Raw genomic sequence first — 26,513 nt, forward strand, 5'->3', positions numbered from 1 at the left:
TTTAATAACAGATTTATTATTTTTATAGCCATCTCTGTTGAAGGAGTTATATAATTTCCTCTGAACTCAAGATGTTCTGAGATTTCCCAGCATCACTTTAGATCTCCTGCAAAGCTGGAATACAGAAGGTGCATTATTGAAACTTCTGAGTGCAATGCAATTTAAGTACTTAGCTCCCATGGGTCTGCAGAAAGAAGCAGGAAAGCATCTTTAGCAGCAACAAGCTCAGGCTGAGCAGCCCAAGGGACAAAGTTCTAGTGACAGTTTCTACTAAATCACTTGGAGATTTTATTTCTTAATATGGCGCAGCATTTTTTGAACAGCTCCAATGTAAGAAGTTACAAAGAAAGACACTTTCTTCAAACAGCTACAGAAGCTGTGAGGAATGCTTTTTAGCAGGCTTTGAACTTCTGATGTCAACTAGACCACAAGACTGACTTAACAGAAGGCAGAATTAACAGCCACACTGATGCTTATTTGGTATGAAGAGCTGCTTCTTTTTAATGTCATTAAGTAACAGATACTACAGTTTTATATAACAGTGTAACATCAATAAGTTTCTACATTTCCAGTTTGAGACAAATACTTAAATTTGTGATTTTATTTTTTAAAATTTTTTTTTTTTGCATTACAGAAAGTGCAAGAGAAGTTTGTATACACAACTAATTGCATGACTGGCTGAATTGGATACTAAGGCTGTATTCAAGTTGACTTTCTTAGCTCTCCAGTTTAGCAACAGCTTAGGCATTTGATTTAACAATAACATTTCAAGTTTATACTTAACAATAACAGAAAAACTTCTGACACATCAGTCATCACCACTGGCCAAGAATGTAGCTGTTACAGGCAGTTGTAACTGGTTCAAAACCCTGTTAGTAAAGAGGCTCTTGAGAAGAGGCATGCTTTCCAAAAGATAGAGTACTACCTCACATTAATAGCACAGAGATGGTGCATCTGTTCACAAGGAACCTAGGCATGGAGTGAAGCTATTTTGGTGTTTTTGTTTCCTACCATGCTGGAAACATACCCCACTACACCATGACAACTCAAACTTCATCAGCACATCAGGGATTCACTGAGATGTAAGCAAGAACCCTACCTTCCTGTTTGACTTGTTTGCCAAGCCACCTTAATAGAAAAGTAATCCTAGTAGATTTCCCTCCCTGAAAACTGCCATATTAGCACCAAGACAACAGTTAGTGTCCACAACTACCTAAATGTTCTGCAAGAAGTTTTGCAGCTTACAGTGTAGGCCTCTAGTATTCAGGGCTTCAGCAGCGCTGTTACAGACCCCGCAGTCCCTTAATGACACATTTATGGTGGAATGATACTTTTAGTTAAATAGAGTAATATTATTTTCCTCTACACATAGTTAAATTTTTGTGGCTAGAAGACCAAGTCATCTGTCTAGTCACCAGTTAGAATTGAGTAGCATCCACTTTACAACTGGCTGCTGCTGTCATAATGGGCAACTGACCTAGTTGTTTAAATGTGTGGAGTTTTAGCTACTAATTCAACACCCTTATGCAAAGGCAACAACTCTCCCCTAGGTACATTAAGTTCCTCTATTTTGGGACAGTAAGTGCCATATAAAGGGAAATGGTACAAGACACATTACTCAGTGCTGCCAATCTCTCTGTAGAGGAGTGCAAAGAACTAAACTAAAGGTAACATCCACCAATTTGAATTTGGGTTTTCAGCGTGAGTCAATATCCCCATTTGCTTTGCCCTGAATTATCATCTTCACAGCATGTTCTTTGAGGGTCCATGCTTCAATCCACCTGGATATATTTTAGATTGCAGACATCATGAAACAACAGCAAGAATAGCAGACAGCAAAGTGAAACACGTAGAAAAATCACGTTGAGAAGAGGTCCAGTTATTCCATTTGTCCTTTTCTGGTTATGCCTGGTATGAGGGAAAGGAATTAGTGTTAGGATGGTTATGAGATGTGCTTTATTGCTTAAACAGAGCCACTAGGAACAAAACTAAAGCAATAAATATCAACACTTGTCTTCTATCAGAAGCTAGACAGTATTTCAGGGGCAGACTAGAAGGTATGGCAGAAGATTTGCTGGATCAATAGACCATGTTCTTCAGTCAATGCTATGAAATTTCAAATTACATTTGTTTCTAGCAACAAAAGTGCTTGTAACAGCTTTTGATTAAAAATCAGAGTAAGAGTCTAATAGCCTTATTCTTGTTTTATTTACTCAGAGTCCAAAACTGCAGTTGTTAAGGTGATTAAACTTCAGAAGGCTGTACACTGTGTACAGGGCACTCTATTCTAACATTCTCCCACAGATATCTGAAGGAATTAAAGTCAGTCCCTCTGAGTTCTGCAGCAAATATACAGTCACTATTTTTCCTCAAGAAAAGGAAATCTAGATCTGTTGTGGGTTTGGAATTCGAGTCTGTGGAAGAATCAAGTCTTTATTTCTAAGAAGCTGACTAGGCTTGGACAGAATGCAGCTATGTACAAGTTTGATAGAGGTACTATACCAGAAGTTCTTCCAAGCACTGTTTGCCATATTTCAGAGAGCATTAGTACTAAGCTCCTGAAGTTTTTAGCTATCTCTTTTACTGAACATTTCCTCAACAAATTTCAGAGGATGAAGTAGGTTGGCTTATTAGTGGAAGACTTACCTGATCTATGCAAATGGGTCGCCAAATTCATGACCAAAAGGACCAGAAGGTGGATTCTGAGATTCCTTCTAAGGAAAGAGATAAGCTGTTAGTGGATTTCCAGTTTTCACCAGTTTTACCACTTTACTTCAAAGCTCTACGAGCTACTTCCTGTTCAAACACCTAGAAAGAATACTTCAGAGCACCTGCTAAATACACATTTACCATATTCTTCAACAAAAGAAGGGGGTTCTAAGCTGTGTTAGCTGTTATGCTAGTCCAAGGCAAGGTATTTTTCAGAAAACCATGTTTGCTTCCAAACACTCCTTTAGAGCCAGTGTAGTCAAGATGAGATGTCTTTTAGTCAAATGCTTGAAGTCTTAAATCAGCATTCTGGAATTGGTCCAGAATTTTCACTGATGGCTTCAAGTGCTCTGTCCCAGATAGAGTGATCTAGTGAAGCCACTTTCTCCCCCACAGAGTCCTTAACATGGAACTTCCCATTTGTTCAGCTAGAGAGCTTCACAATCCACAATGCTCAGTCTGTTCTAAAGAGGGTTATATATAACCAAAGTGGAGTATTTCTGCAACTACATTATTTGATACTCTTTTGTAGAGGGTCCCAATACTAAAGAACTTTGCACCTTGGGAAACTGGCTGTGGAGCCAAGCCAAATGGAATAATGCTTTGTTAACCTTATTGCAACAGTTATGCTCTACTAGATTACATATTAGCCTCAAAGATGCAAAAAGTTTTTGTTGTAGCACCTCTAAAGCCAGAACTAAACTAGTGCTCAAACATAGGCACCACAGTTACTAAGGAGAAAAAAAAAATTGATGGCTTTTTTTTGTGGTGGTAATGTCATTTAGAGATTTTGCTATTTGTTGTGTTTTTTTGTTTTTGTTTTTTTTTTGCTTGTATTTTGGTTGGTTTTTTTTTTTGGTTTGTTTGTTTTGTTGGGCTTTTACTACTTACAGATGAGGCAGCGAAAGGGTCTGTTTTATCTTGACTTGCAAACAGGCCATCAGCTGGCAGCTCACTTTGCCGAGGAACAGGCTTTGGTGGTTCTAAAAAAGAGAGACATACTGCTATAATCACTTGACATAATTAACAAGAACTCAGGTCTGCTAGAAACACACACACAAAAAAAAAATATCACATGGAAGTTGCTTGGAGTCACAATATTAACTCCTGCTTGTCCCTCACTAAGCTTAAATCAGATGGAAATTCTAACGTTCAGACTTAGGTTTACCTCGTTCTACTCAAGTCATCTAGGCACTAGGTGTCAGTATTTTGCCACTGCCGCTGATCAAGTCTTCAATTTAGTAGTTGAGACAGCCCTTCAACCCTCTATTTCAGTAACCATTAACTCAAAAATGTTACCAGTCATTTTGGCAAACAGCTTGCTAGCTTCCATTTCATCATGATCTGCACTATCTTTTGAAATGCCTACTTTACTACTAAAGTAACTGCTGAAAATTCCAGAAGCACCTGAAGGGCTTTGCTGCTCTCCTCTCCTTGCTGGTACTGCAGGTGGCTTTGTCAGCTGGAAATCTTTGAACATTTCCTTGACATCCTTCATTTCTTTATCCCCAAGTGGATCCAGAGCAATGAATGCATCGCTCTCTTTCTTGGACAGCTCCTTCTGCTGTGTAGTTCTGGGTGGTGGCTGAGGTGGGCTAGCTGCTGTTGACATGGAGGGCAGAGCCGAGGCTGTCTGAGCTGGTAGCGTTGGAGATGTGAACACACTGCTCTGGAAGGGATTTACAGCACTGGTTGGCTGTGCCCAAGAACTAGGTGGAACTTGTGCTGCCTGCGGCCAGAGACCAGAAGCCTGAGTGGATGTGGCACCAAAGGATGAAGATTGGTTCCAGCCTGGCACTCCTTGAGTACCAAAGGCAAGTGGTTGATTAAATCCTGGAGACTGCGCAGACATCATAGACCCATGGAAGACTGATGTAGCCTGAGTGAAGGAAACTGTTTGCGGGGTCCATGGTGATGAAGTGACTGGCAAACCACCTGGGGGGAGATTGTTGTTACACAGCACTTCAGTCATCTGAAGATCACAAGCAGGAGCATATCAATTCCGTAAAGGGTACCAGCAAAAGATTTTCGTGTACTGTTTGTGAAAATCTCTTGGTTTGCACTTAGAAATCAAACTATTTGGGGGAAAGAAGCAGGGGGGAAAGGGTTTAATTTATTACTTTGCTGCATTTCAGTGCTGCAAAGACATAATTGAGGTTGTTGTAAGGGAAAGACAAACATAGTTCTAGCACAGAAGTGACAGGTGCATTTGTCACATAATAATCATGTAAACAGAAGTAACTAAGACACTGTGCAGCAACATTACCCTGACCTTACAAGTAGTGCTTGGCTCACTTAAGCCTTGTGTAAATGAAGTAGGAAGCTGCTGTCAAAATTAAAACAGTTGATTGGTTTAATCCTGATTCATTTAAGGATGCCGAATTAGCCCTCTATTTGCTGAATGTAATAGTTTAGGGCAAACAGCACATGGATTAAAGGGTACAGCACAAGAAGTAAAGGAAAACTAGAACCCATGTTTTGGTGTTAGGAGATATCTTGGAGTGGAACAAGACCTTTATTTTTGTAAACTAACCTAGACCAGCCAGTGGAGATGCTATGGTAGAACTTGTTTTGAAGAGGTCCAGTGGACTAGTTAGCTGAGCTCCTGCCTGTGACCCTGAGCTCAAGTTAAGGCTCTCCGTAGATGGCACAAAGAAGTCTGAGCTGAATAAGTCATTCGATGCAGTCTAGAAAGAAAAATATAAGTGAGATGCCATGGTAGAACACATGCTAGCAAGATCAGGGCTCCCTAGTCCAGAGCTAGAAGACTTTTTCATTTAAAACAGAGGAGGGATTTTTGATGTATCATTTAGAGTATAAGATTTTCAAACATCACCCTTTTGTTCATGCTTATGGAAATACATGGCATTAAACAGGTAAAATATGTAGTAGTCATGAGTCAACAGAAGAAGAGCAGGACTTAAAATGGCTGAATTATTTGCTACAAGTGAGCTTCCCTCTGCACCCTACCCCTTTAAACACTACTGCTTAGTCTGCAGAAACCCCTGTGGTTGTGTCAAGGCCAGAAGAGTTTTGCATAATTTAGGTACAAGAAAAATGAAGCTGATCCAGAGCCACCCTGTGCCTAGTCATGCAAGCCACTGAAATTTCCTTCAGTAGGCAAATACTGAAAAACCACATGGATTTTGGTAAGCCAGTACTGGTATCTTATTGTTATGAAACCCTAGGTTGATGGGCATACATCATGCTATCATAAATGTTATACTACTATCATAACAGATTCTGGCATTATATCAAGTGTTAATATGCATAGCAGCATACTTACCAGACCTTTACAGGAGTAGGGCAGCATTAAAGAAGAGAGTATAGAATTTAGTGACCATAGCTACTATGAAACATTCAGAGATACTAGAAGGCATCATGGCTGCAGAGAGGTTAGTGTGAGCAGAGCAGGCAGAAGTAGATGAGTTGCAAAGCTAGGTATCCAGTTATACAATAATAAGAAAGAAAAGCTTCCTTCAGCCAGCTTCTCCAAGTAAGATCATGCATATCACCATAAATTACTTGAACACTGTTCACCTTGACAGATCTCCTTCCTCTTCCTGGCTTGGTACTCTGTGGTGGTGGGCTAATTGTTATAGGCTCATGTGGCATGAATTGTATATTGTTTTCAGAATCCAGCTTTACTCCATTCTGCAGAGATGTTCCTTTGCAAGCACCTTCCACAACCAGTTTTGTTGGGACTTCAAGAAAGCCATTCCGTTCTCTCTCTGGTATCACATTGGGAATTCTTGCTGCAGGTGACTTACTCTCAAGTGGCCACAGGCATGTTAGTGCTTCTCGTTTGCCAGTTCTATTAGAGATCTGGTCAAACTGTTTATCAAAGTAGTCAATATCACTGTTTGAAGCACCATTACCCCCTGATGTAGTTGGACTTCTCTTCTGATCAGATTTTAGAGAATCAAATGAAGGTGGTGTAGATTGGGCTGGCTGTGTGAAAGGATCATCACTGAAAGGGTTTGGATTAGGTGTAGGAAAGAAGCTGAGATTGGTAGAGAAAGAACTCTCAGGCAAGAAGGGTGTCTGTGCCTTTGGTTGTGGAAGAGAGGCTGTGATGCCATTCAAGAAGAGATCCTCTTTTGCAAAGGTTTGTTTGGTCTCAATTTCAGAATTAAAATCCACTAACAGAATCTCTTTAGCCTCCTATTTTTTCAGAGAGAAAAATGAAGTTAGTTATACATAGATTTTGCTGAACAGTGAAAAAGCTCAAAGAAAATAGCTGAAAAAGAAGAGATCCAAGTACCCTATACATTATACCACTAAACAGTCAAAATCACAAAGGCAGGCACTGCTGTCTATATTCAAATTACAGCTATTGGTCTCTGAAACCCAATACTGAAACATCTGTTTTCAGATCCCACAGTTAAACATCATATTCTTGGTCTTCAGTCTAGTGACTGTAGAGTCAGTAAGAACTAATTACACAAACTTTTACTTGAGTCAAAGACCCCTGTTTGAGTCCTAGTCCTTAGTTTTGACAAGTTGTGAAATCCCACTGCCTTAGTAAGACTTCAGGTTGCAGACTCAGCTTTAGAATAACGCTGAAGAGCTATTGCCAGTGGAAGTTAACATGTTGTTCTCCACCAAGCATGCAGGGGAAGGGCAAGGCTTGGTCACTGGCTGGATTGACAGCACCAGCTGCATCATGCTGATGGTGTCTTATACTGCCAGATCTAAAATTATAGGATTTTTGCAGTCATACTGAGTTATGATAAGGTTTTGCACACCTTTGTGCAATTAGGCCGAATTTTGAGCTAGACCTACTGGAATGACATTAGTAGAATTAAGTACTAGAATGACACCTAGTGATCAAGTGGATACTTCTAGAACCCTACCCCACTAGTACAGTGATGATTGCTAGGCAGATGCCTCAGCAAATGTAGCACTTATTACTAGGACTGAATTTGCTTCCTAAGAAAAAGGCAAGGCAAGTAAGCTCGAGTCTACTTACTGTGGGGCTGCTCATATCAGGGGGTGTTGACATATCCCCAAACAAGTCCATCTGGTCAACTCCCTTGAAGCCAGAAATATTGAAAGAATTGCCATCTGTTAGAGCACTCACAAGAAGAAGCATCATGCAGATTTACTTAAAATCTGCAGTAAGCACTATAAACACTGTCTATAAACATCGCCTTTCCTACACATTATGGAGACAGTCAGTTATGAACTTTTTAATGGCATCAAATGACATTTTAAAATTGAACCTACCAGTTTCGCCTTGTCAGCTTGATCAGCAGGCAGTTCTTCACCACCATTCTGTAACAGACAGATAACAATGTCAGAAACAATTGTAATTTCAAAATTTGCCTTAAGCAAGGGACTTGCAGGCTTTAAAAAAACAAGTAATGAAGAAGGGAAGCATGATAGAGATCACTATTCAGTATTGGTTCCACAGACTCTTTTCACTTCCATTTCAATGTAATTGGGCACCTGATACTATGCTGGCAGCATAATGAAAGTAAAAGTTAGATGTGGTGTAGCAGCATATCTAATCAAGAGGGGCTGAGTGGAAGTGACCTACCTCAGTCTTACTTGCTTCTTCACTCTAAAGAAAAAAGGAAGACTTTTAATACCTAAGCATCATGTAGGATATCAACAAAAGTCAAATTCTGTCATTTTAGAGGAGGTTACCAGACCCAGGTAGCCAGACTGGTGGCACAACTGCCAACCAATAGCTCCCAGTGTTTCTGGGTTTAGGCAGAGCTTAGTATCAAGTCTTACAAGAGCCCAAAACTCAGCCAAAATTGAAGCAAGCTTTATGCAGAGTCATGCAGTTTCTATATTTTCACTCACCTTTTTCTTTTCTTCTTCTTCCTTCTTCTTCATATTATAAATTAGTTGGAAGAGGTCCTTAAGATCAGAAACCAGAGGCTCAGCCTGGAAAAGAATGTAGATTTTAGGCCATGTACTACTTTTACCTGGACTTCTAAAACGGCAATCTGTGCATCAAGCCAAACTTCCCTAAATGGTGCAAGACTTGGGTTGAGATAACAGGAAAAGCAAGAGTTTAAAGACCTGTTTAGTCTTCATACAAGAGTCTGCTTATGCAGAATCCAAGGGGAAGGGACACAATCGGTGTAGAACTAACCCTACAAAAGTGGCTGTACACAAATTTGTGCTAACATGCACAAAGGTTTTGTGCTAAAACTGCGCAAAGTAACAATATTTTTTATATTTTTCCTAAAAAATCTGGTAGCAATACTTCTTAAGTGTAAGCAAGTCCTAAAAGTGCAAAATTCATCCAAGCCTTCTGGTAGTCTCCTTGCATTTGTCTGTTTGCTGCTGACTTTAGCACTGAGTGTGGAGAAAACTTCCACACATATTACTACTTCTATTTTAAACAGTATACAAATAGCAGATGAGCCAGGTGAGCATAAGGCAAGATTATCATCTCCTCAAATGTGTGAGGCAGAGACCAGCTTTAAATGGGATCTGAGACATGGTGACAGTTTAATGTGAATTAGAAAGGCAGGGCATGCCCTGTACATCCATTAACAAGAATGCTGTCGAGATGGTGATGAGTTCAGCTACACTGCTTTGTAACACTTGTGTCAGGCATACAGCAGCTTGTCAATGTCTAGAGTAGGACACATCCCCATCTTCAGCCACTACCACTGGCTCAAGCAGAGAATGCTTTGAACAGATCTCACTGTTTACACCTCAGCACCATCCTCTCCCAGTCAAGGGGTTTAGACATGCAGCTGCAGGAAGACCCATTTCAAGAATTATTAACTTTAACAAGGAGTAGAGCTGCAGCAAACTAGATCTGCAGAAGTCCTTGCTTCTGAGCTCGGCGAGTTTATGACAAAAACACCAAGTAGCAAGTCAAGACCTGTCTAAGGCCTGGCTGAGCTTAAGGGCTGGCAAGCAGCACCCTGTGGTGAAATGAAGGAATAGACTCCAGAGTACATACAAAAGGCTTTTGTGCTTAATCTACAATTCCACTGAAATCAATACAATTATTGGTCAGAATGCTGACAAATTCAACAGACTTAGAAGGCCTTGTAGCTGTTACTGAAGTAGTAACATGCTCCAACAAGGAGCTCCTCAGTTATATTATTATAAAATCATAATAAAGACAAGCTGATAAACAAAAAATACCTAACTTCAGGTTGTTTATGAAGCTGAATAATTCTTAGTGGTATTTTTAAGTAGCTTTTTCCAGTACTGCTTACGTACAGATTCCCCTCAGAGAGATTAACCTTGCACACAGGATTTCTGCATGTGAGGAACTTATCACAGAAGGATCAGAATCCCTCCCAGCAAGTTAGGGTTAAGAGGACCTAGGAGGACCAGACATATCATTTGCAGGCCCCAGAATCATTGTTCAATTGAATAAGTGATTTTCCTGCTGCACAAGGCAAAGCATGACATGAACTAGGCTAATGTAGTTCTATATTCCTGTTAATTCAGAATGAAACTCTGGCTATTTTACTTAAGAATTAGTACTTTCACAGTGGGAAGCCTGTGTTAATGGCTCTGTTCATCTCACTAATGACTTTCATGGTACATAGACAAGCATTGTTAATAATAGTAAGCAAGACTACTTGAGTGCTTTTATTCTGGACTACAATGAAACTGTGCAAGACAGAAGTCAGTAGTGACACAGACAATTCCCATTGTCTTTCTTTCAATAAAATCTATCCATGCATACTGGATTCCCCAAAGGAATTTTGTGGGATTTCCAGCAAAACACTAGACCCTTATCACATGTTAAATGTTTACACAACAACATTACCCATAGCATGTGAAAGAAAGTGTCGGATTCATACCTGTTGGGCTGTTTTTATGGCAAAAAATTGGTGCTGGCCTTCTCCTCCACATATATAGCCGAAGGCACGATTGTCTGTTACATCCCGAGCAATAAAGGAGATTTTGTTTACTGGGTGCTCATGCTCTATGACCTGGAATTGGGATAAAAATAACTATTGGTTTAAATTTCTGGAAATATAATCACCACTGTTCTGTGTAGTTAGAATGATTGAGACTGTTGAAAATTTTCAGTCTAAACCTCGTATTTATCAGCCTTTGATTGACTACAATAAGATGCAGCTGTCTTCTGACAGGAGTTTTCAGCATCTTTCAAAAGTTTTCATATGTGGAAATGGGGTACAGTGCCCAAGTAAGACTCTAGTTCATATTGCTTCAACATCCAGGTGCCTCACTAGCCTTAAGAATCACATTAAGAAAATAAGTTATATCTTACCCCAGTTTTCTCATCTATAATCTTGATTCCAGAGAGGGAGATGTTTACCCAGATCTTCTGTTTGTGTTGACCCTGGGAACGGGCTGCTGCTGCCATTCCCTAAAGAGAATGAATGCCAAAGTATTGATGAGACTTCTGTTGGACTGAGCTTTAACTTGTTCTTTGTAACATATTATTGCTTAGGTCTAAAGTCATACCACAGATCTAGGCAGTTTTCTCTGTCTTAGATTCTTAAAACAGATTTTAGTCCACAAAACCGCTGCAGTAGCGGCATCTTTACCTGCTTTTCCAGTCTGATTGAAGGTACGTGAATGTTCAGTACTACAGAAGTAATGGTCTTTGTTGCTGCAGGGATTAATTTATATTTTAGCTTGTCTGTATCTGAGTGTCACCACTGATACAGGATGCCAACTTGTGCTTTGAGGTCAGTGTTGCACAGCAATCACCCCTTCCCCTCCAAAACCCAAGCCCATCATTTGTGATGAAATTCATACTGCCAGCATTCATACTGGATGCCTATGGACCCAAAGGAATCTTCCAAGACTTTCAGAGAAATGTCATTTGAGCCAGAGGTTTAGGAAGCAACATCCATCTAGAGGGTACTGCTAGTAACTACATCACCATTAAGCTGTATTTGAAATTTTGCCAAAGTGACTGTTTGATCTGCTTTTTGAAGGCTAACCAGAGATTGTTCCTTACATCACAGATCAAGCCCTTACCTTCAGCTTCATCATTGAATCCTGACTCATTTTGTCTCCTCTTGCCTCAGGAACATCATCTATGCCAATCAGTTTAGCCTTGTATTTTACACCATCACCTTTGAATCTAGCCAAGAGGGTTTCATCTGTTTTTTCTGGCCCTGGAGACAGAGAAAAAGTTTAGTGGATCTGTTTTTGAGGTTATTTTTATGTTTGGGTGAGTTGGGTTTTTTTGTTTATTTCTTTTTGTTGTTTTTTGTTTTGTTATTTGTTTTGGTTTTTGTTTTTTCCTTTTTACGATAGAAATGGCTATGTTGATATTTGTGATCTCTAAAAAATATACACCATGTCCATGTTAAAACTGCCTCTTGAGTACAGCTGACTAACAATCCATGTGCACTGCAAGACAATTACTCCTTTATGGTCACAATACTCTTGCAGAACGTGGCTTCAGTTCAAAGAGTAGAGCCTCGTGCTTAATGTCTGGGAGCTTCAGAACAATTGTTCACCACATAAAAGCCTAAAATATGGATAAGCAAAAGTAAGGTGTGCTAAGAAAAAAATACCATGCAAAAATGGTATTTCCCATGGCCATACAGGGTGCTCAGTAAGGCCTTTAGGTGTTGTCCCTGTGTTCTGATGTAGGCAGATCTCTTCTTGCTGTGCAAAAATAATCTCCCAGTTCCCATACTAGAACCTGATATCAGCACCATCATTTCTACAATGAGTCCTGGTACTCTTGTCCTTCTAAGTATTTGGGACTTTAACTAATTTGTTATTTCTGCTGCTCCTGCTGGGAACTGCTTGCTTTTCTTCTCTACATGCTCAACATAGTTCACGTATGCACCTAGGTATGTATTTTTATATGAGGTAATTATATTTACATGACCTAATCTATCAAAAAATCTATTATCAGTTTCATAATAATTCTCATGGAATGAGTTTTCTAGCTTCCCTGGATAAGAATTTGTATCCAGCACAAATCTCCTTTTTGGACCGGGGGAGTGTGGAGGCCCAGGGCCCTGTTACCAAAATGCCTCAGCCCTGGAGAGGCAGAGGCAAAACAGGAGAGAAACTCTTCTAGAATAGAGTAAGAAAAGGCCTCCCTCCCAAGGGCTTTTTTCAGCCATATGCTGGTGCCTTTTGGGTTCTGGTGTTCTGGTAGTGTGTCTGATTGATGTCACCCTTGTTCATCCTGTTTACCATTCATGAACCCTTCCTAGAACGTTCTTCCTTCCCTTAACCCTTGCTGGCTCTGTTTCGCCACAGTGTTCCACTCCTGTTATCCCCTTGGTTCCCCAACCCTTATTCACTCCCCTGCACCGCTTTCCCTTGTCCCTACTGAACCTTGACCCTCAGATCTGCCCCTTTTGCCCCTCATTTAACACTGTGCCCTTAGCCCAATCTTGGTTCTCATCCCTGCACCTATTTGAGGCTGTGTTCAATAAACCAGTTGTTGGATTGGCAAACGAGAACCCATTCCCTTTGTCTTAAATCATCTCTGGGCTCAGAGACACTGGTTGTTCCCTGGGATCTCACTGCAGCACACTCTGTGACAGGGGAGGAGTCAGGTTCAAGTTCAGACTAACAGGTGCTGTGGTGGTCCAAGGCCTGGTCACCTCCTCAGGAGGCTCTTGCTTCTCTGGGCTCTTCCTTACTTGTCAGGCTCAGCAAACAACTTAACAGAGGAACAGAGAGCTTTAGAACTTAAGGCTAGAAAGGAGCTTTTAATGCTAAAAGCCTACCTTCTGGTTAAGTTTATTATACTGGCATATTTACTTACTCTTCTGGTCAGCTTGAAAACTCAGTTATTTCAGCAGTAGTGGGAGGGATGATCTTAGTTTAGACAAATGCAAAAGATTAAGAACACAGAATAGAGGAGTTGTGCAAGTAGTAAGCATTTCTTACCTTTCTTTTTTTCCTTCTTTGAAGATTGTGCCTTTGGTGGAGCCTGTTGTTCGGGCTGGCTGTTGGTAGCAGCAGTTTCAGCTTCAGCAGACATGATGGGATTGTGGCCAGTTACGTTCACTGTAGGCTTAAAAATCCAAATAACAGTTAGAAGTCAGACTTTTATTTATTTTTACCTTGAAGAAGAAATATTCTTATTGAATATAAGATTAAAGTTGTTAGTCCATCAGAGTTCTGCGGAACACTGATGCCTGACAAAGCCTGAATGTGTAAGGAGTGATCATACGGCAAGTCTGGCTCAGAGTCAGACTGCACAGAGCACGAAGTTACAGCAGGAGGTGATGAACCCTCACCTCCGAAATACCTTAGCAGTAGGGCACACTGATCTACACCAACAGGCTCTACTTGCACCGATACAAGTCAATCTGTCAATCTTCAGCTTTTTTACCTTTTAAGGCTATTTATAGAACCTCAGGTATTTTGGGCTATTCTCATTCAGCACTGTCAGCTGCATCTCTAAAGTAGTGTGGGAGAGAAGACAAGAAACATTTGCTAGGATCTGTTCCAAACACCCATGAGGATGACACCAAAACACCCAAAAGATGCCAGTAGATATTATTCATGTTTCTATATCCCGCAAAAGTCAGAGGTTATACCACCCAACAAGTAAAACCAAATAATTTCCTCAGGCTGCAGACAGACTGTCCCAGTAAGAACACAACAGAACCTCAAGCCAAACCCCCCCACACTTGTCTTAACAAGTAATCAAGTAACCTTCCGATTTTCAAAACCCCTGAAAATTGACAATAAACTGCTGACTTTTAGGATTTACCTCTACGCCACGTGACCCTTTTCTCTCTGAGACACAAATTTAAAAAATAATTTACAGTTGCTATGTTTTGTTCCAACACAACAGAGGTACTCAGAGAAGCTTCATAGAGTTATGAAGATCTAAATCAAGACAGAAAGAACTAGATATCCACATCTGCTACAGAAACAATTCTATCAATCTTCTCTGGGATATTGCAACGGCTGTAGTTAATACCTTGAATTTTAAGATAACAAATGAAGTCAAGAAACTGTTTAGGTGATTAAATAATTAGGCTCCCCTCTAATTACTCCTACATTCAGGCAAGCTGCTACCCCTTTACTCCAGCATTTGAGACACAACTTGTATGTAGATACAAGTGCAGAACTGCATAGCCTTTTGCATTAGAAGTTTTTTTTCTCAATAGTCAATTCCTTGTTTGCCTTAGTAATAGCTGATGCTTTACCCATTACTTGAAATGTACTTTCAGTGTTTTGATCTCATTCCTGCCTTCCCTTCCTCCCCCAGTTTACTGCTAAGTCAATAACTAGACTGACTCAACCAGCTTGCCACTACCTGAGTAGTGGATATTAATTCTTAACTGATTCTTAACACAGGAAGAAGACAAATTCCTAGATCTTAAAGGGAGAATTTCACCCTGAAAGCCTCAGTTTCCATTTAACCAGGAGGAAGGCCTTTAGGGAACTAGCTAACCTAAGCAAAATTAGACCTAGCTTCTTACCAGATGGTTTGTGAATTGCATTTAGCATTGGTCAAGTAAATCAACAGAGATAAGGGTGCTCAAATGGGAAAGAACTGTCAGGTGTACCTGTTTTCCTCTGTATGCAACTGATCTGGCCACAGCTAGGGAACATTTGATGCAAAGGAACAAAGGTGTTGCTGTGAAAGTTTCAAGTGGTTCTGAGTAGAAAGAGATGTCAGAGGAAGAGTTTGTTTGGCAAGCCATCGTTATTTAAGAAATGTTATCATTGAAAAAGTGGCTTGTGTGTCCATTCTGAAAAAAGGTCAAGAGGAAAACTATTAAACCAGCAGGGATTTTGCAGAATACTTGTTACAGTGCTAAAACAAATGATATATATTTATATATATATCATAAAGAGTATCATTTTGGGTGGAGATAGCTTTTATAAGCATAAAGAATCCCTCCCTAGATTTATGAAGTCCTTCAGAAATAATGAAGAAGGAAAGAGAGTTAAAGTTGGACTATTAGTTAAAAACCCAATCCTATATGGAGGATTACTGTTGAGAGAATAGAAGGGAAAGGCCCAGAAAAGAGAAATAAGCCTTGCTCTCAAAAAGCTGAGTTATAGCTTTAGGACATTCTGCCTAGCTCCATTATGGAAAGAAGAAATAAGAAACTCATGGCACTGAATCCTGCCTGTCAGTGATCCTTCCTCCTCTAATTAGTAGACCTACACCCAACTGTGGTTTACAAATTGTATAACACATTGAAGTAAAATTAAGAGTCAATTTAGGAAAGAGCAAATATGCACAATTGGCATATTTACATATCATTTTGGCAACTGTGAAATGGTCTATATCCATATGTTCAGCTGTCATCTTTGAATTCAAGGGATCTCTGGTCATCATTGGCATCTGCCTCCATTGTATGGAAGTCAGACCACTAACTTTAATAAAACCAGATAGCAAAAACCACCCACAGTGGAGGAAGATGGTCAGGGATTACACAAGTGTGGCTGAACTTTGCAAATATCCTGTCTTACTATGGAAAAACTTTTTAAAAAAATTTTTAGTGTTAGCAATGCAATTTTAGGGCTATCTGGCTACTTTGCAGGACCTACTCTCATGTCTGAGATCTGGCAAAACTCATGTTCCCTGGTGAGATTTCACAGCACAACATGGTAATTTATCATACCTCTGGAGAAGTCTGTGTCTTTGAAAATCACCTGAGAAACAACAGAATTAGTTAAACTAAGAATGCAATGATAGTGATACCTTAAGTTTTAGCTTTCATATTTTCCAGATTCTGTGCTGCATTAGTGTATATAACCCTGAACTTCATATAAAGAATTAGCAAGTTCTCCTCTCAGTTTTCAGTTAGACAAAACAACCTTTTCCAGCCTGAGAACCAAGGACACTGTTGCAGCTTCAGACCCCAAAAAGGATAAACAACGGTGAATTGAGGAGAGCAGTCTGGGAGAATGGGACTTCAGAACCTGAAGATATAACTGGACAATTGACCCCAACATGCAAATGGATCAAATTTATAAAAGTGTGAAAATGAGTAACCCATTGTCCATCTTGGGTGTAGCCACAGCCAGGCTTTTGTACTGCCCAAGGTACAAAGGTATCCTTTGAAGGCCTTTTTAATAAATACCTACTTTATTCCTTTAACACTGTCTAGCCTCTGTTCTAGGTAGCCTTTCAAGGCATCTACAGACAAAGACAACCTTAATACGTGTTCATATTTTAAGTTAAGCCTCATGTCTACACTGAATTATCTCTGGCTTCACCATAAAATTTCTCTGGGGTGGGGAGAAGCATGTAGATTGAGCTAGCAGTAATTTATTCTGTTCACTATAAAAGAACTTCAACCACAAGTAAATATGGATTCTGGGCTTTAAACTCAAGCTACAACTCAGCAAGGTCTTCATGACCCTTATGTTTATGTTTTCTTAATGGAATGGTGTGCTTACCATACAAGTAACTAAAAGTTAAAACCTTCCATTTGTTTCTTGGGGACTTCCTTTCCCAATATTCAGACTTCTAGAATTTTCTTAATCCAGCTGCAGGTGGAGGGCAACAAGATTAGAATTGTTGTCTTACACTTTTATTTTGAGGTCATCTCAAAAGAGTCAGCCAGCAAGCATGGCAAGGTTAGAGATTCTTGTGCTTTTATGCAGGCATGAAAGGAGAGTCAAGGCTTCAGATACAGAAAAGAGCAAGATCATTACCCCATCATCTATGTCAGCACTTAGTTTAAAGCAGTTTGAATCTTGTCCATGTAGATGAGTCCATTGCTATCACCACACCTTAATTACTCACTAATCAGTTATATGGCTTATCTTCATTACTCTGCTAAATGCACTGTTTCAAAAATCCAAAGACTACAGATTTACAATGCTGCCACCTCGGTTGAAGTGCACCAAACTCTGCCTGTATCACCACATATCACACACATTTTTCTCAGCCGCTTGTCAATTTACTCCAGACAGGGCTTGTAGAGAGACCACTACCTGGATCTTCCTCCTTTCCTTCAGGGACCATCCAGTGAAGGGCAGATAGATACTGATGACTCCTCAGATAAACATCATGTCACACAAAACACATTCCTTGATGTACAACTTGCTACCTACTGTCTCAAGTCAGACTGCTCTCCTTTCAAGACTTATATTTAATTTCTACACAGTTACCTTAGGAAAGTCAAAACTTTCTCAGTCGTAAAACTTCTGGCATACTGCACTCTTGGTGTCTTCTCTGAACTCTCTGCAGGGAGGGCTGTCAGTAATGGCAAGTCAGCCCTGAAATACCTGTTTCTTAGCAAGACTTGGAAGAACATGCCGAACAATTTTGTTGAGCAACGTTTAGTTTCCACTAGAGATGTTTTTACAGATATCTTTTATTTGAGAAAGGGGTGGCAACATGATAGATACCCTTAATGATTATGTTTTTGTCCTGTGCACAAGTGAATTGAGAATCTTCATTATGGCTGTAGTTTGTCATAGAATTAAGGGCTGAACAGAATCCTCACCAACACACAGGCTTTTCCCCTTGTCATCAGGCAAAGATAAATGTCTCAAAGTTGATGAGAGATTATCTGAGAGAAGGTTAGGGACACCCAAAAAGATAAGCTAAACATCTGCTCATCAACCTAATACTTTGTCCTCTTCTCAGCCTGTGCTCCTTCTTTGTCCCTACAAGTACATGACTCAGCTTAAAGAGCTATTGCATGTAAATATTAACCTTGAATTAGAATCTGCAAGGCCGGGAGAGGACAAGGGAAGCTTTTACTGCCAAGTGAAATATAGCCTGTAAGGATGAAGTAGTAACAGGAGGCACAGCAACAGTTCAACTGCTGAACATGCTTCTGGGGCAGGTTGTTTCCTCCCCAACTGTTCTTGAAGGATCAGTCAGGTTCTTCTGGTTAGAAGGCTATGTTAGTGAATTCAATACTTTAGTTTTCAAGCTAAGAAAACAGACTAAAGGCTAAACAGCAATTCACACAATGAACACTAGCAAGAGCCAAAGTTGTAAAGCCAGATAATCTGTTATCAGTAAATTATCTTGACTGGCAGCCTTCTGCTCACATCAGGAGTATAATAGTGCATTTGTGTGAGCCCCTGTAGGGCTGACTGACATTTACATCTAACAACTCCCCATCTGATTATCACATTTTCTGCTTACTTCCTGTTTCAATGGTAGTAGCCTTGAGAAGCCCTAGGCATGCATCAATAAATCAGAAACATAAAAGTGCTAATCAGACTTTTGCTTTTTAAACAGGATCACTCATGCTGAGAAGTCAAATAAAATACAATCTTAAATGTTTTCTTTCATTGCTAGAACACCCATTGCTCTGGTATCTGACAGTGTCTAAAGAGTTCAAGTTGAATAAACCTTCTGTAACATGACACAAGAGATTACAGTGATTTAGATGGAACATTCCAGATGCTTATTCTGATGCAAGCATTAACATTAGTCTGTGTTCTCTATTAAAACCATCAAATTATTCTGTTATGTACCAGCATATCCAGCAACTAAGATTCATGAGAAATAATCATCTTACCTACAGGTAGGTTATACCTTATGTATTCACACTTTTACATGACAAGTACCTGCTTGAAGGCAAGTGGTAGAAGAAAGTGCACAGACAGCTTGGGAACTATTCACCTCCAGTTTTAACCATGTCTGGAATGCAAGAGCAGTATTGTCAGAAAGATGGCTGAATATATACTTTTATACTTCAGACTACAACCAAAGGTCCTGTGGTTGGTCTTATAAGAGAGACAGCTGAAAAGGATATTAAACTACACTGCCTGGCAAGTGTAGCTGTCATTGACACAATTCAGTAAGGCCAAAATTAGCAATGCACCCATCACTCAGTTCAAAAATCCTCTTGAACTGTCCTGCTTAGGATGTAGATTGGTAGAAATGTGATTTGTGTTCAAGAGATCATTTGCTTGATATTGTGACTTTAATTAAACTAGGGGCTTACCTTTTGGACCATGTATTTATAGAAAAATGGGATTTTACTTTAGGGAACTTATATGTATCTTTTGTTTCAAGCTCCATTTGATGTTTTGTCTTCTTACCCAAGAAGTGGATTGATACTTTGTTGAGGTATTAAAGGCAGACTTATGCCAAGGACTTCCTCTGTCAAGATGAAATCTGGAATAAAGTGCAACAGTACTTACATACTGATGTTAGCACTGATGTGGAACATAGTCCGGCTGTCTTCATCATATTCAACCAGTAGTGAGAAACAGGGAAAGGTGATTTTCATCTACTTGGTAAGATAGAAGTGCAGCATTAGACACATCAGACACCTCCCTTGTGCTGCTCCCTTCCCTAGTACTAACTACAAAATAGATAAAGCTCTTAGTGCACTAATTGGCCATGGCAGCTACAGATGTTGGCATGTACCATTGCTGGTGCAGGATCATGCCTGTGAAACCCCACAGATATCTCACCATTCAGCCAACTTTCCAGCTGCTCTTTCATCAGTTGAACAGAACAGTCTGTTCTCATCACATCAGTCTCTTCTGAACCTCCTGGTTTTTAGCAAGAACATAGAAATTCAAACTTGGTTCCCAAAAGTGTTTCATACACACTTGAATCACAGCCAAGAGAGTATCACTAGGTTAGCAGCTGGGACTGAACAGGTCACACAGTTCAAGTGTGCAATTGGATTTGTACTTTCTGTATCATTCTAGTATCCTGTGATTTCTGAAAAGATAATTAGTTACTTGTCAACCCAGCTACAGCAGTGCTTCTATTTTGGATTTTTCTTCCATTTGTCATAGAAATAAATATGTCTTCTGCAGGAAGATTAAAGCAGGGGGCTCAAGAGAAGTAATGACCAGGTAAAATAAGCTGTACCTGATGAACACATAGAACAATAGCAATTTATGAATGAAAAGCATTTAATGAGCTAGTGTTATCTGGTTCCCTGAAGACTTGATCACAAGATGAAGGAAACTAGCACTGTCATAGTGTTTGATAGAGCTATTTTTCAGCCAGGAACTTCAAAGTATCCAAAGGCAGTGCCCAAATATCTAGCTAGTCAACCTCAAATTATGAGTTGTTCCAGGAATAAGACAGCGTGTTGCAACAAGGCTTGATAGCAGCCTTTCCAGTCTCTGTTCATTATCTATGGTAACCCAGTCATTAAACTGTTGAATTAAGAAAACCCTTTGCTTTCAGTACTAGAAGTACTAATATCTGAACTCCAAACATTTCCCTTAGAAAGAAATTGAAAGGGCACAGTGGGATACCTTTCTTGATAGAGAACTATTACTTTGGAAACAGAGACAAATTAGATAAAACATTTAAATTATCCACAAGAACTTTTTTTTCCTATCAGGATTCAAGAAAGACAGTATGTTTTGCAACCTGCTAAGGGAGCACTCCTCTATACCTCTCTCCAGTTTGCAGTTCTGAAGCATCATAAATTAGTGGCACCTGAGCCAGAGCACAGCTGTCTGCTGGAGCTATTGCTAAGGAAAGCATTACTTGCCCTTGGGATGAGTAATCTCAAGCAATATGGCTTCAGTGCCTATAGCTCAACCTTCATCAATATTGATCAATATCGATCAATATCCTTGTTGAGACTCACTGGATATACCAAACAACATGGAAGCAAAGCAGTTTTTATTCAAGGCATCTAGTGTTTACTCAGATGCAACTGAGTTTGAACTGAACAAATCAAACACTTCATTTCCAACTGTACTCCTAAATACCTCCTGCCTAGAAGGCCTGTTTTGGATCTTCTTTCTTGTTAGTACAGTGAAGGACTCTTGCCAATAACCATGCTTTTCACCCCTCCTTCTCAGAGCAGGAACTTGACACATATTGAAGCTGTTATCATAGGTTATGTCAGCTGCATACAGTTAACTGTCTGCTGCTGGCACAGTTATCCTTCTTTGCAGTTTGAGTATATGCAAGCTGTACTGAAGGAGATTGGCTGTGTTCTGCACAGTTTACTCTTAACTGTGTTCTCAACCAGTTCACAAATTTATCTGTATGAGATATAGGATTTTCCTCTATTATTCTTGCATTCACACAGCCTAAACCCATGTAATCCTGGCCACGTTGTTGAGTACTGCAGTTTGCTTACCCAGCCTGGTTATCCCAGGAGCAGCCAAAAGCCTATCATCAAACATTCATTTCAGCAGTAATTGAAGAGCACTCCACCTAGCCCCCAGATACTGTGCCTCTGAAGACACAAATTGTTGTAGCAGTTACTGTCACAGGAGTCACTCCATACTGCCTCTTGTAAGAGATGCAAATTATGTTCATTATGTATTCTGAGAAGACTGATAAAAATTTCGTTTGCAGAGCATACTTGTAGGCTCTTCTACAACAGTTCCAGTCTTGTTAGGTATTATGAAGCATACTACTTAATATAATGGTTATACTTGCCTTTAAGATTAGTTATTACCAAGGCCCCCAGCTCTCCCTTGTATATGCAGCAAGAAAGGTAATGAATAACTACAGAAGACTCAAGTTTTAAAAAGTGGTACAGAAAGACCTATACCAGAGGTTAGAAAGGATTAACTAGGAATTTTAGAATTTCACCACAGTTTTTATAGTAGAAATCCTACTGAACAGCTAATAGAATTTCACAGATGACTGTTCTGCAGTAAGTTTCCCTACCATTATAATTACAGATATTTGAGGATGTTTTCAGTACTATTCGTAAATCCAGACTATAAAGCAATCTTGACCAGGGTGTCTCTAATTTCCCATCTCTATGACAGTCTTGGTAACATATTATAGGGATGCCATATCCCTCAGAAGCATACAAGGAGTATCTAGAGTTTACCTTCCATCAACCAGGGTAGCTGCTGTTTGCAGACAGATCTGTGATTCAAGCTACTAGAAAATTAGTTCTTACTCATACAGTGACCTTTGTCCCTCGCCTCAAAGCGCAAATGACTGTATTATGACAGGGCACAGAAGAGATCTGTAAGGTAGAAAAACAGGTTGTAATATTAAAACTACATCCCCAGTGCTCCCAACTTCTTTTGTCCCCTCCTAAGAGGAAAGTTTTATCCATAGGCATTTTAGCCATTGGCCTAAAATTATTAGGTGTGTGGCACATCAGCATTAGGATTTGAGTAGACTTTGCTAAGAGGCACAACTTCCTAGCTGACATTGTCATGATGCCTCCTGACTTTCAAGGTGAAGGTCCATTATTCTGTCTTAGACCTACTTTTTCTGCTGAAGAGATAATCCTCATCTTATTGCTTAAGGATGCAACATGAACCGAGACAACAGCAGGAAATACAGCTCCAAGGCCAATAATCTGTCCTTAACTGGCCCTGTAATGTCTGAGCTTTTCGATTTAAGGGGACATGCACCAGAAATGTCATACTGGGCATTTCGGCTGAGGCACTTCATCTTCAAGCACTACAGAGCATATGCAAGGCAGTTTTTCAGATGAGGGGAGACTAGAATGGTCTAGGTCCCCATAAGCTAGGGCTGAGAAGACATGGATGGGAGAAGATGCTTTGTTCAGCACTCAGCTGCCCAGCTTGTATAAACAAGGTAATCCTGTTGAAACTGGTACCTCTTGTTTATTGACTAGGCCTGACACTGTGCTTCATCCAACTTCTTTATAACCCTGAGACCCTTGAACCCAAGGACAGCCTTAGAGTCAGGTTTCTAATGCCAGTTTTTCTTCTCAGTTACAATCCTTAGACACCTTATTCTATTTGATCTCTTTAACACAACACCAAATTGTGATATCATCCCAATTCTACTAACAATACATTAGTCTACATGCAAGATCTAAAATTCTTCTCCAAAATCCTTGCAGATTACAAGTTACCTTCAAGCTGCTTCATAATTTCTTTTGACAGAATCTAGCCAGCAAGCAGAATTTGCATCAGCAATTTTTCCAAATCAAGCTGGCTTTCTCCAGATGTGGAATTTACTGTTTTTTTACTGGCAAATTCATGCTTCTGTAGTGGTCACATATCGCTATCCTTGCCAAATAAATTCTGCAAGCATTCCTAGGGTTAACCCAGCTGGTCACACAAATTTCCTAAAATTGTGGAGTTTACTAGGAAAAGAGACCATCAACAGGAGAGAAAAATCAGCAGGTTTGGCAACAATACCCAACAGCTATAATATATTCGTGCACTTTTACATCATATCTCAAGCTACGGCTCTTTTACTTTGATTTTTGAGCATCCACACTGGATTCACCCTTCCTTGATATTAAGTGCACTTATTTTCTTTCCCACAGAGACAAAAATCTACCTTTTCCATAGCTTATAACAATCTGCTTAGAGTGTTTCTCCTTATGTTTGCTTGAGAAATAGAGGCCTTGAGCAAGAAGCATAAGAAGTATAGCCATAGCAGCTACTGGTCTGCAGTGTGCAGGTAGTTTAACAAGTTATGTTCTTAATGAGAAAATAGATTGTGCAGAGATACTTAGCAGCATTGTAGATTAGACAATCGCCTTTACCTTCACAAAAAGAAATTGATGCCAGACACATAAAGCCTGAAGGATTCAGCATTCACTGCATTTTACACTGAGCTTTCCTATGCACCAAATCATGATGTTTGCTACTTAAGCCTCTGTTCTGGTCACTCACCAGAGATTCATTTAGCACTCTCATCCTCCTTACCTTTGCTACCATTTGGTTGTCCTCCTTCCAATGCAAACCTACTATTAATAAAAATTTCTGCTTCAGATGTGACCACATCTTCACACCATCCAGGGAGTTTTGAAAAGCTGATTATGCCTCAAGAAACTGTGCTGGAAGCCACTGCAGTGATTCTTTGAACAGAGGTAGTGGGTGACTCCCTCATCAGCTGGAAAGATTTTCTTTGGTCTACAATTCATGTGTGCAGCCTCACCTACCACCAAGAAGGTCCTAATGGAAGCTGACACAAAAACCTGCTAGCATTATAATTTCCTAGCAGGTCACTATCAGACACAATGACATCCTTTCAATTTAACATTGCCTGTCAAATCTTCACAGCAAGCTAGAACACACACCCTCATAATCAATTCTCTGTAGCTGAATCTGCATCTTTAATTCTGTCTATTTTCTGAGGTGTTGCCATCCTAGAGCATACCTATGGCTATTCTTTACCATACATTGTGCAAGTCTAAGCCTTCTTGCCCTCAGATTCGGTTAATTTTGGGCAGTGTTGTTTGTGGAAGTTACAGAAGACTTCAGAAGAAAAAAATATACCCTTTTAAGGCAAACTAGCTTAATTAGGAGAAGACTTAAAAATCCCCAACTCTCAAAATAATAAAATCAACCTTACCAGTGAATTTGCAGTATGCATTCGAGTAACCAGTCTCAACATTTTTGAGGGATAAAAGCTCCTTACAGAGAAGTCCAGCTGAGAAGATCTGTCTATGTTGGCAACACCTGCGTTTATCTTATGGCTCGCTGCACTGGCACTGTCCCAGCATTAAGTGTCACCATATAATGGACATTAGACCTTTTATATCATCACCTGAGAAGTCAGTTTCTCTGTCAAGATAGAAGACTAGTTCCAGATAATCGTCAACATCTACAGCTATCCCAGTTTACCCCAGACTGAAGTTGCGCGCAGAAATTCACCGGCAGACAGAAGAGTGCCCATCAAAAACAGAACAAAACCCTACTCCCGCTTCGCAGCATCCTAACCTGTGTTCTCATTATCTCCGCTATTAGATTCTTTCATGCTACTTGTTTGTTATAACTCACTAGTTATAGGAAATAGTAAATTTAGTGCTTATATAGTTAATCTGCTTAATGATTTTAACCCCATCCTCTGCACACGCAAAACCGAAAACGCGCGTTTATATCGCTTTGCCCTCATGCTTCCCCGGCCGCTCGCCTGGCCCGAGCCAGGAGCGAGATGCGGGCGGCTTCTACCCCTCGTGAGGCGGGACACGGTCCCGCAGCCCGGCTCGGGCCCCATCGCCGCCGCCGCCTCCGGGCGCAGCGCGGCCCCGCGGCGCCTCTCACCCGCGGCTGCGGCGCTGAGCCCGGCCCGGGGCGCACGGAGCCCCTCCGGAGCCCCAGCCCGCAGCGGCACCCCGCGCCCCGCCGCGGGTACCGACTGTCACGTCGTGGCAGAAAAAAGCTCCTTGCCCCGGTGACAGCTCCTTCAGCCCCGCATCACCCCCTCCCCGGCCGTGCGAGCGCCGAGCCCGGCTCGCAAAGCTCCTTACGGGCTAGATCCGTGCCGCTCCGTGCATGTTCCGATGAGCGCAGCCCGTAGCCTGGCTGGGACCGGGGCCCCGGTTAAATATGCGGTTGCACTCTCGCCTTGAGATTAGTCAGCCACTCACAGCGAGCGATATGGTTTTAATCAGATGCTGGCAGCTGAGGACTACCCAGGAATGCGCTGCGATGTTTTTGCTGCTTGGTCTTGGCTACTCCCCCTCAACGTGTCGGTGCTCACAAGTTTAACCCCTTGCGAGCCGCCGCTGCGGGGCGGGAGGGAGCTGGGCACAGCCTCTGGAGGGGGGACGGAGCCCACGGGGGACAGGCGGGAGGGAAGTGCGGGGACACAGGTGGACCCTGCGGGGGCACGGAATCGTCTGGCACCCACAGATTGTACCACCGTCTCCATCCTCCATCTCCCCAAACCTGTGACCGGCCGAACCAAAATATTGGGTCAGTGCAAATCAGTTTCTGGGTCACATGCAGACCTGACCTTTGTACTTCCCACTCATCTTTATTCAAACATCTATCATGTTTTTTGGTTTTGGTTGTTCGTGGTTTTTTTGGTGTTATTTTTTTGTTCCCCCCCCAGAGTACAGCTGTTTTCCAACTTGTATGAAAGAACCTCTGATTAAAGAAATCGTATTTTTGTCCTTGTAGCAGAATGATTTGTTTTCTTTTCAAGGCTGTAGACCTAGTTTACCTTTTTTTTTTTTTTTTAGTTTCTGTTCAAAACCGCGCATTTTGTTCTGCAACAACATGCAATTAAAAAAAAAAGAAAAAAA

At 40.7% G+C, this 26,513-nt stretch overlaps 1 protein-coding gene across 6 annotated transcripts; it reads right to left on the reverse strand.

Moving 5' to 3' along the window:
- DAB2 (DAB adaptor protein 2) lies at positions 1-25,946 on the reverse strand. 6 transcript variants are annotated; one of them, XM_015653074.3, is made up of 17 exons: positions 25,734-25,902; positions 19,744-19,832; positions 19,165-19,237; positions 13,543-13,669; positions 11,656-11,795; positions 10,937-11,035; positions 10,503-10,634; positions 8,524-8,607; positions 8,252-8,275; positions 7,939-7,986; positions 7,682-7,744; positions 6,250-6,873; positions 5,243-5,396; positions 4,117-4,644; positions 3,601-3,692; positions 2,647-2,714; positions 1-1,908 (listed from the first exon to the last, which is right to left on the reverse strand). In XM_015653074.3, the coding sequence occupies exons 4-16, from the start codon at positions 13,634-13,636 to the stop codon at positions 2,652-2,654; spliced, it is 2,145 nt and encodes a 714-aa protein (XP_015508560.1). In that variant the 5' UTR covers positions 13,637-13,669; positions 19,165-19,237; positions 19,744-19,832; positions 25,734-25,902; the 3' UTR covers positions 1-1,908; positions 2,647-2,651. The 6 variants fall into 6 exon arrangements, with proteins under 6 accessions (XP_015508560.1, XP_033376415.1, XP_015508564.1 ...); XM_033520524.1 differs by lacking the exon at positions 25,734-25,902 and adding an exon at positions 22,374-22,482; XM_015653078.2 differs by lacking the exons at positions 19,165-19,237; positions 19,744-19,832 and having other exon boundaries at positions 2,647-2,711; positions 25,734-25,946.
- Between the last annotated feature and the right edge of the window lie 567 nt (positions 25,947-26,513).

This window comes from Parus major, chromosome Z (genome assembly GCF_001522545.3).
Source record: "Parus major isolate Abel chromosome Z, Parus_major1.1, whole genome shotgun sequence".
Lineage (NCBI taxonomy): Eukaryota > Metazoa > Chordata > Aves > Passeriformes > Paridae > Parus > Parus major.

What these genes read in the sequence shown, in the direction of transcription:
- DAB2 (XM_015653072.2), bottom strand. Translation starts at nt 13,636, where the DNA reads ATGTCTGCTGAAGCTGAAACTGCTGCTACCAACAGCCAGCCCGAACAA. An exon ending in AAGCTGACAAGGCGAAACTG is followed by an intron (nt 7,745 to 7,938) that starts GTAGGTTCAATT and finishes TCTGGCTTCAAG; the next exon opens with GGAGTTGACCAGATGGACTT. An exon ending in ACCCTTTCGCTGCCTCATCT is followed by an intron (nt 2,715 to 3,600) that starts GTAAGTAGTAAA and finishes CTCTTTCCTTAG; the next exon opens with AAGGAATCTCAGAATCCACC.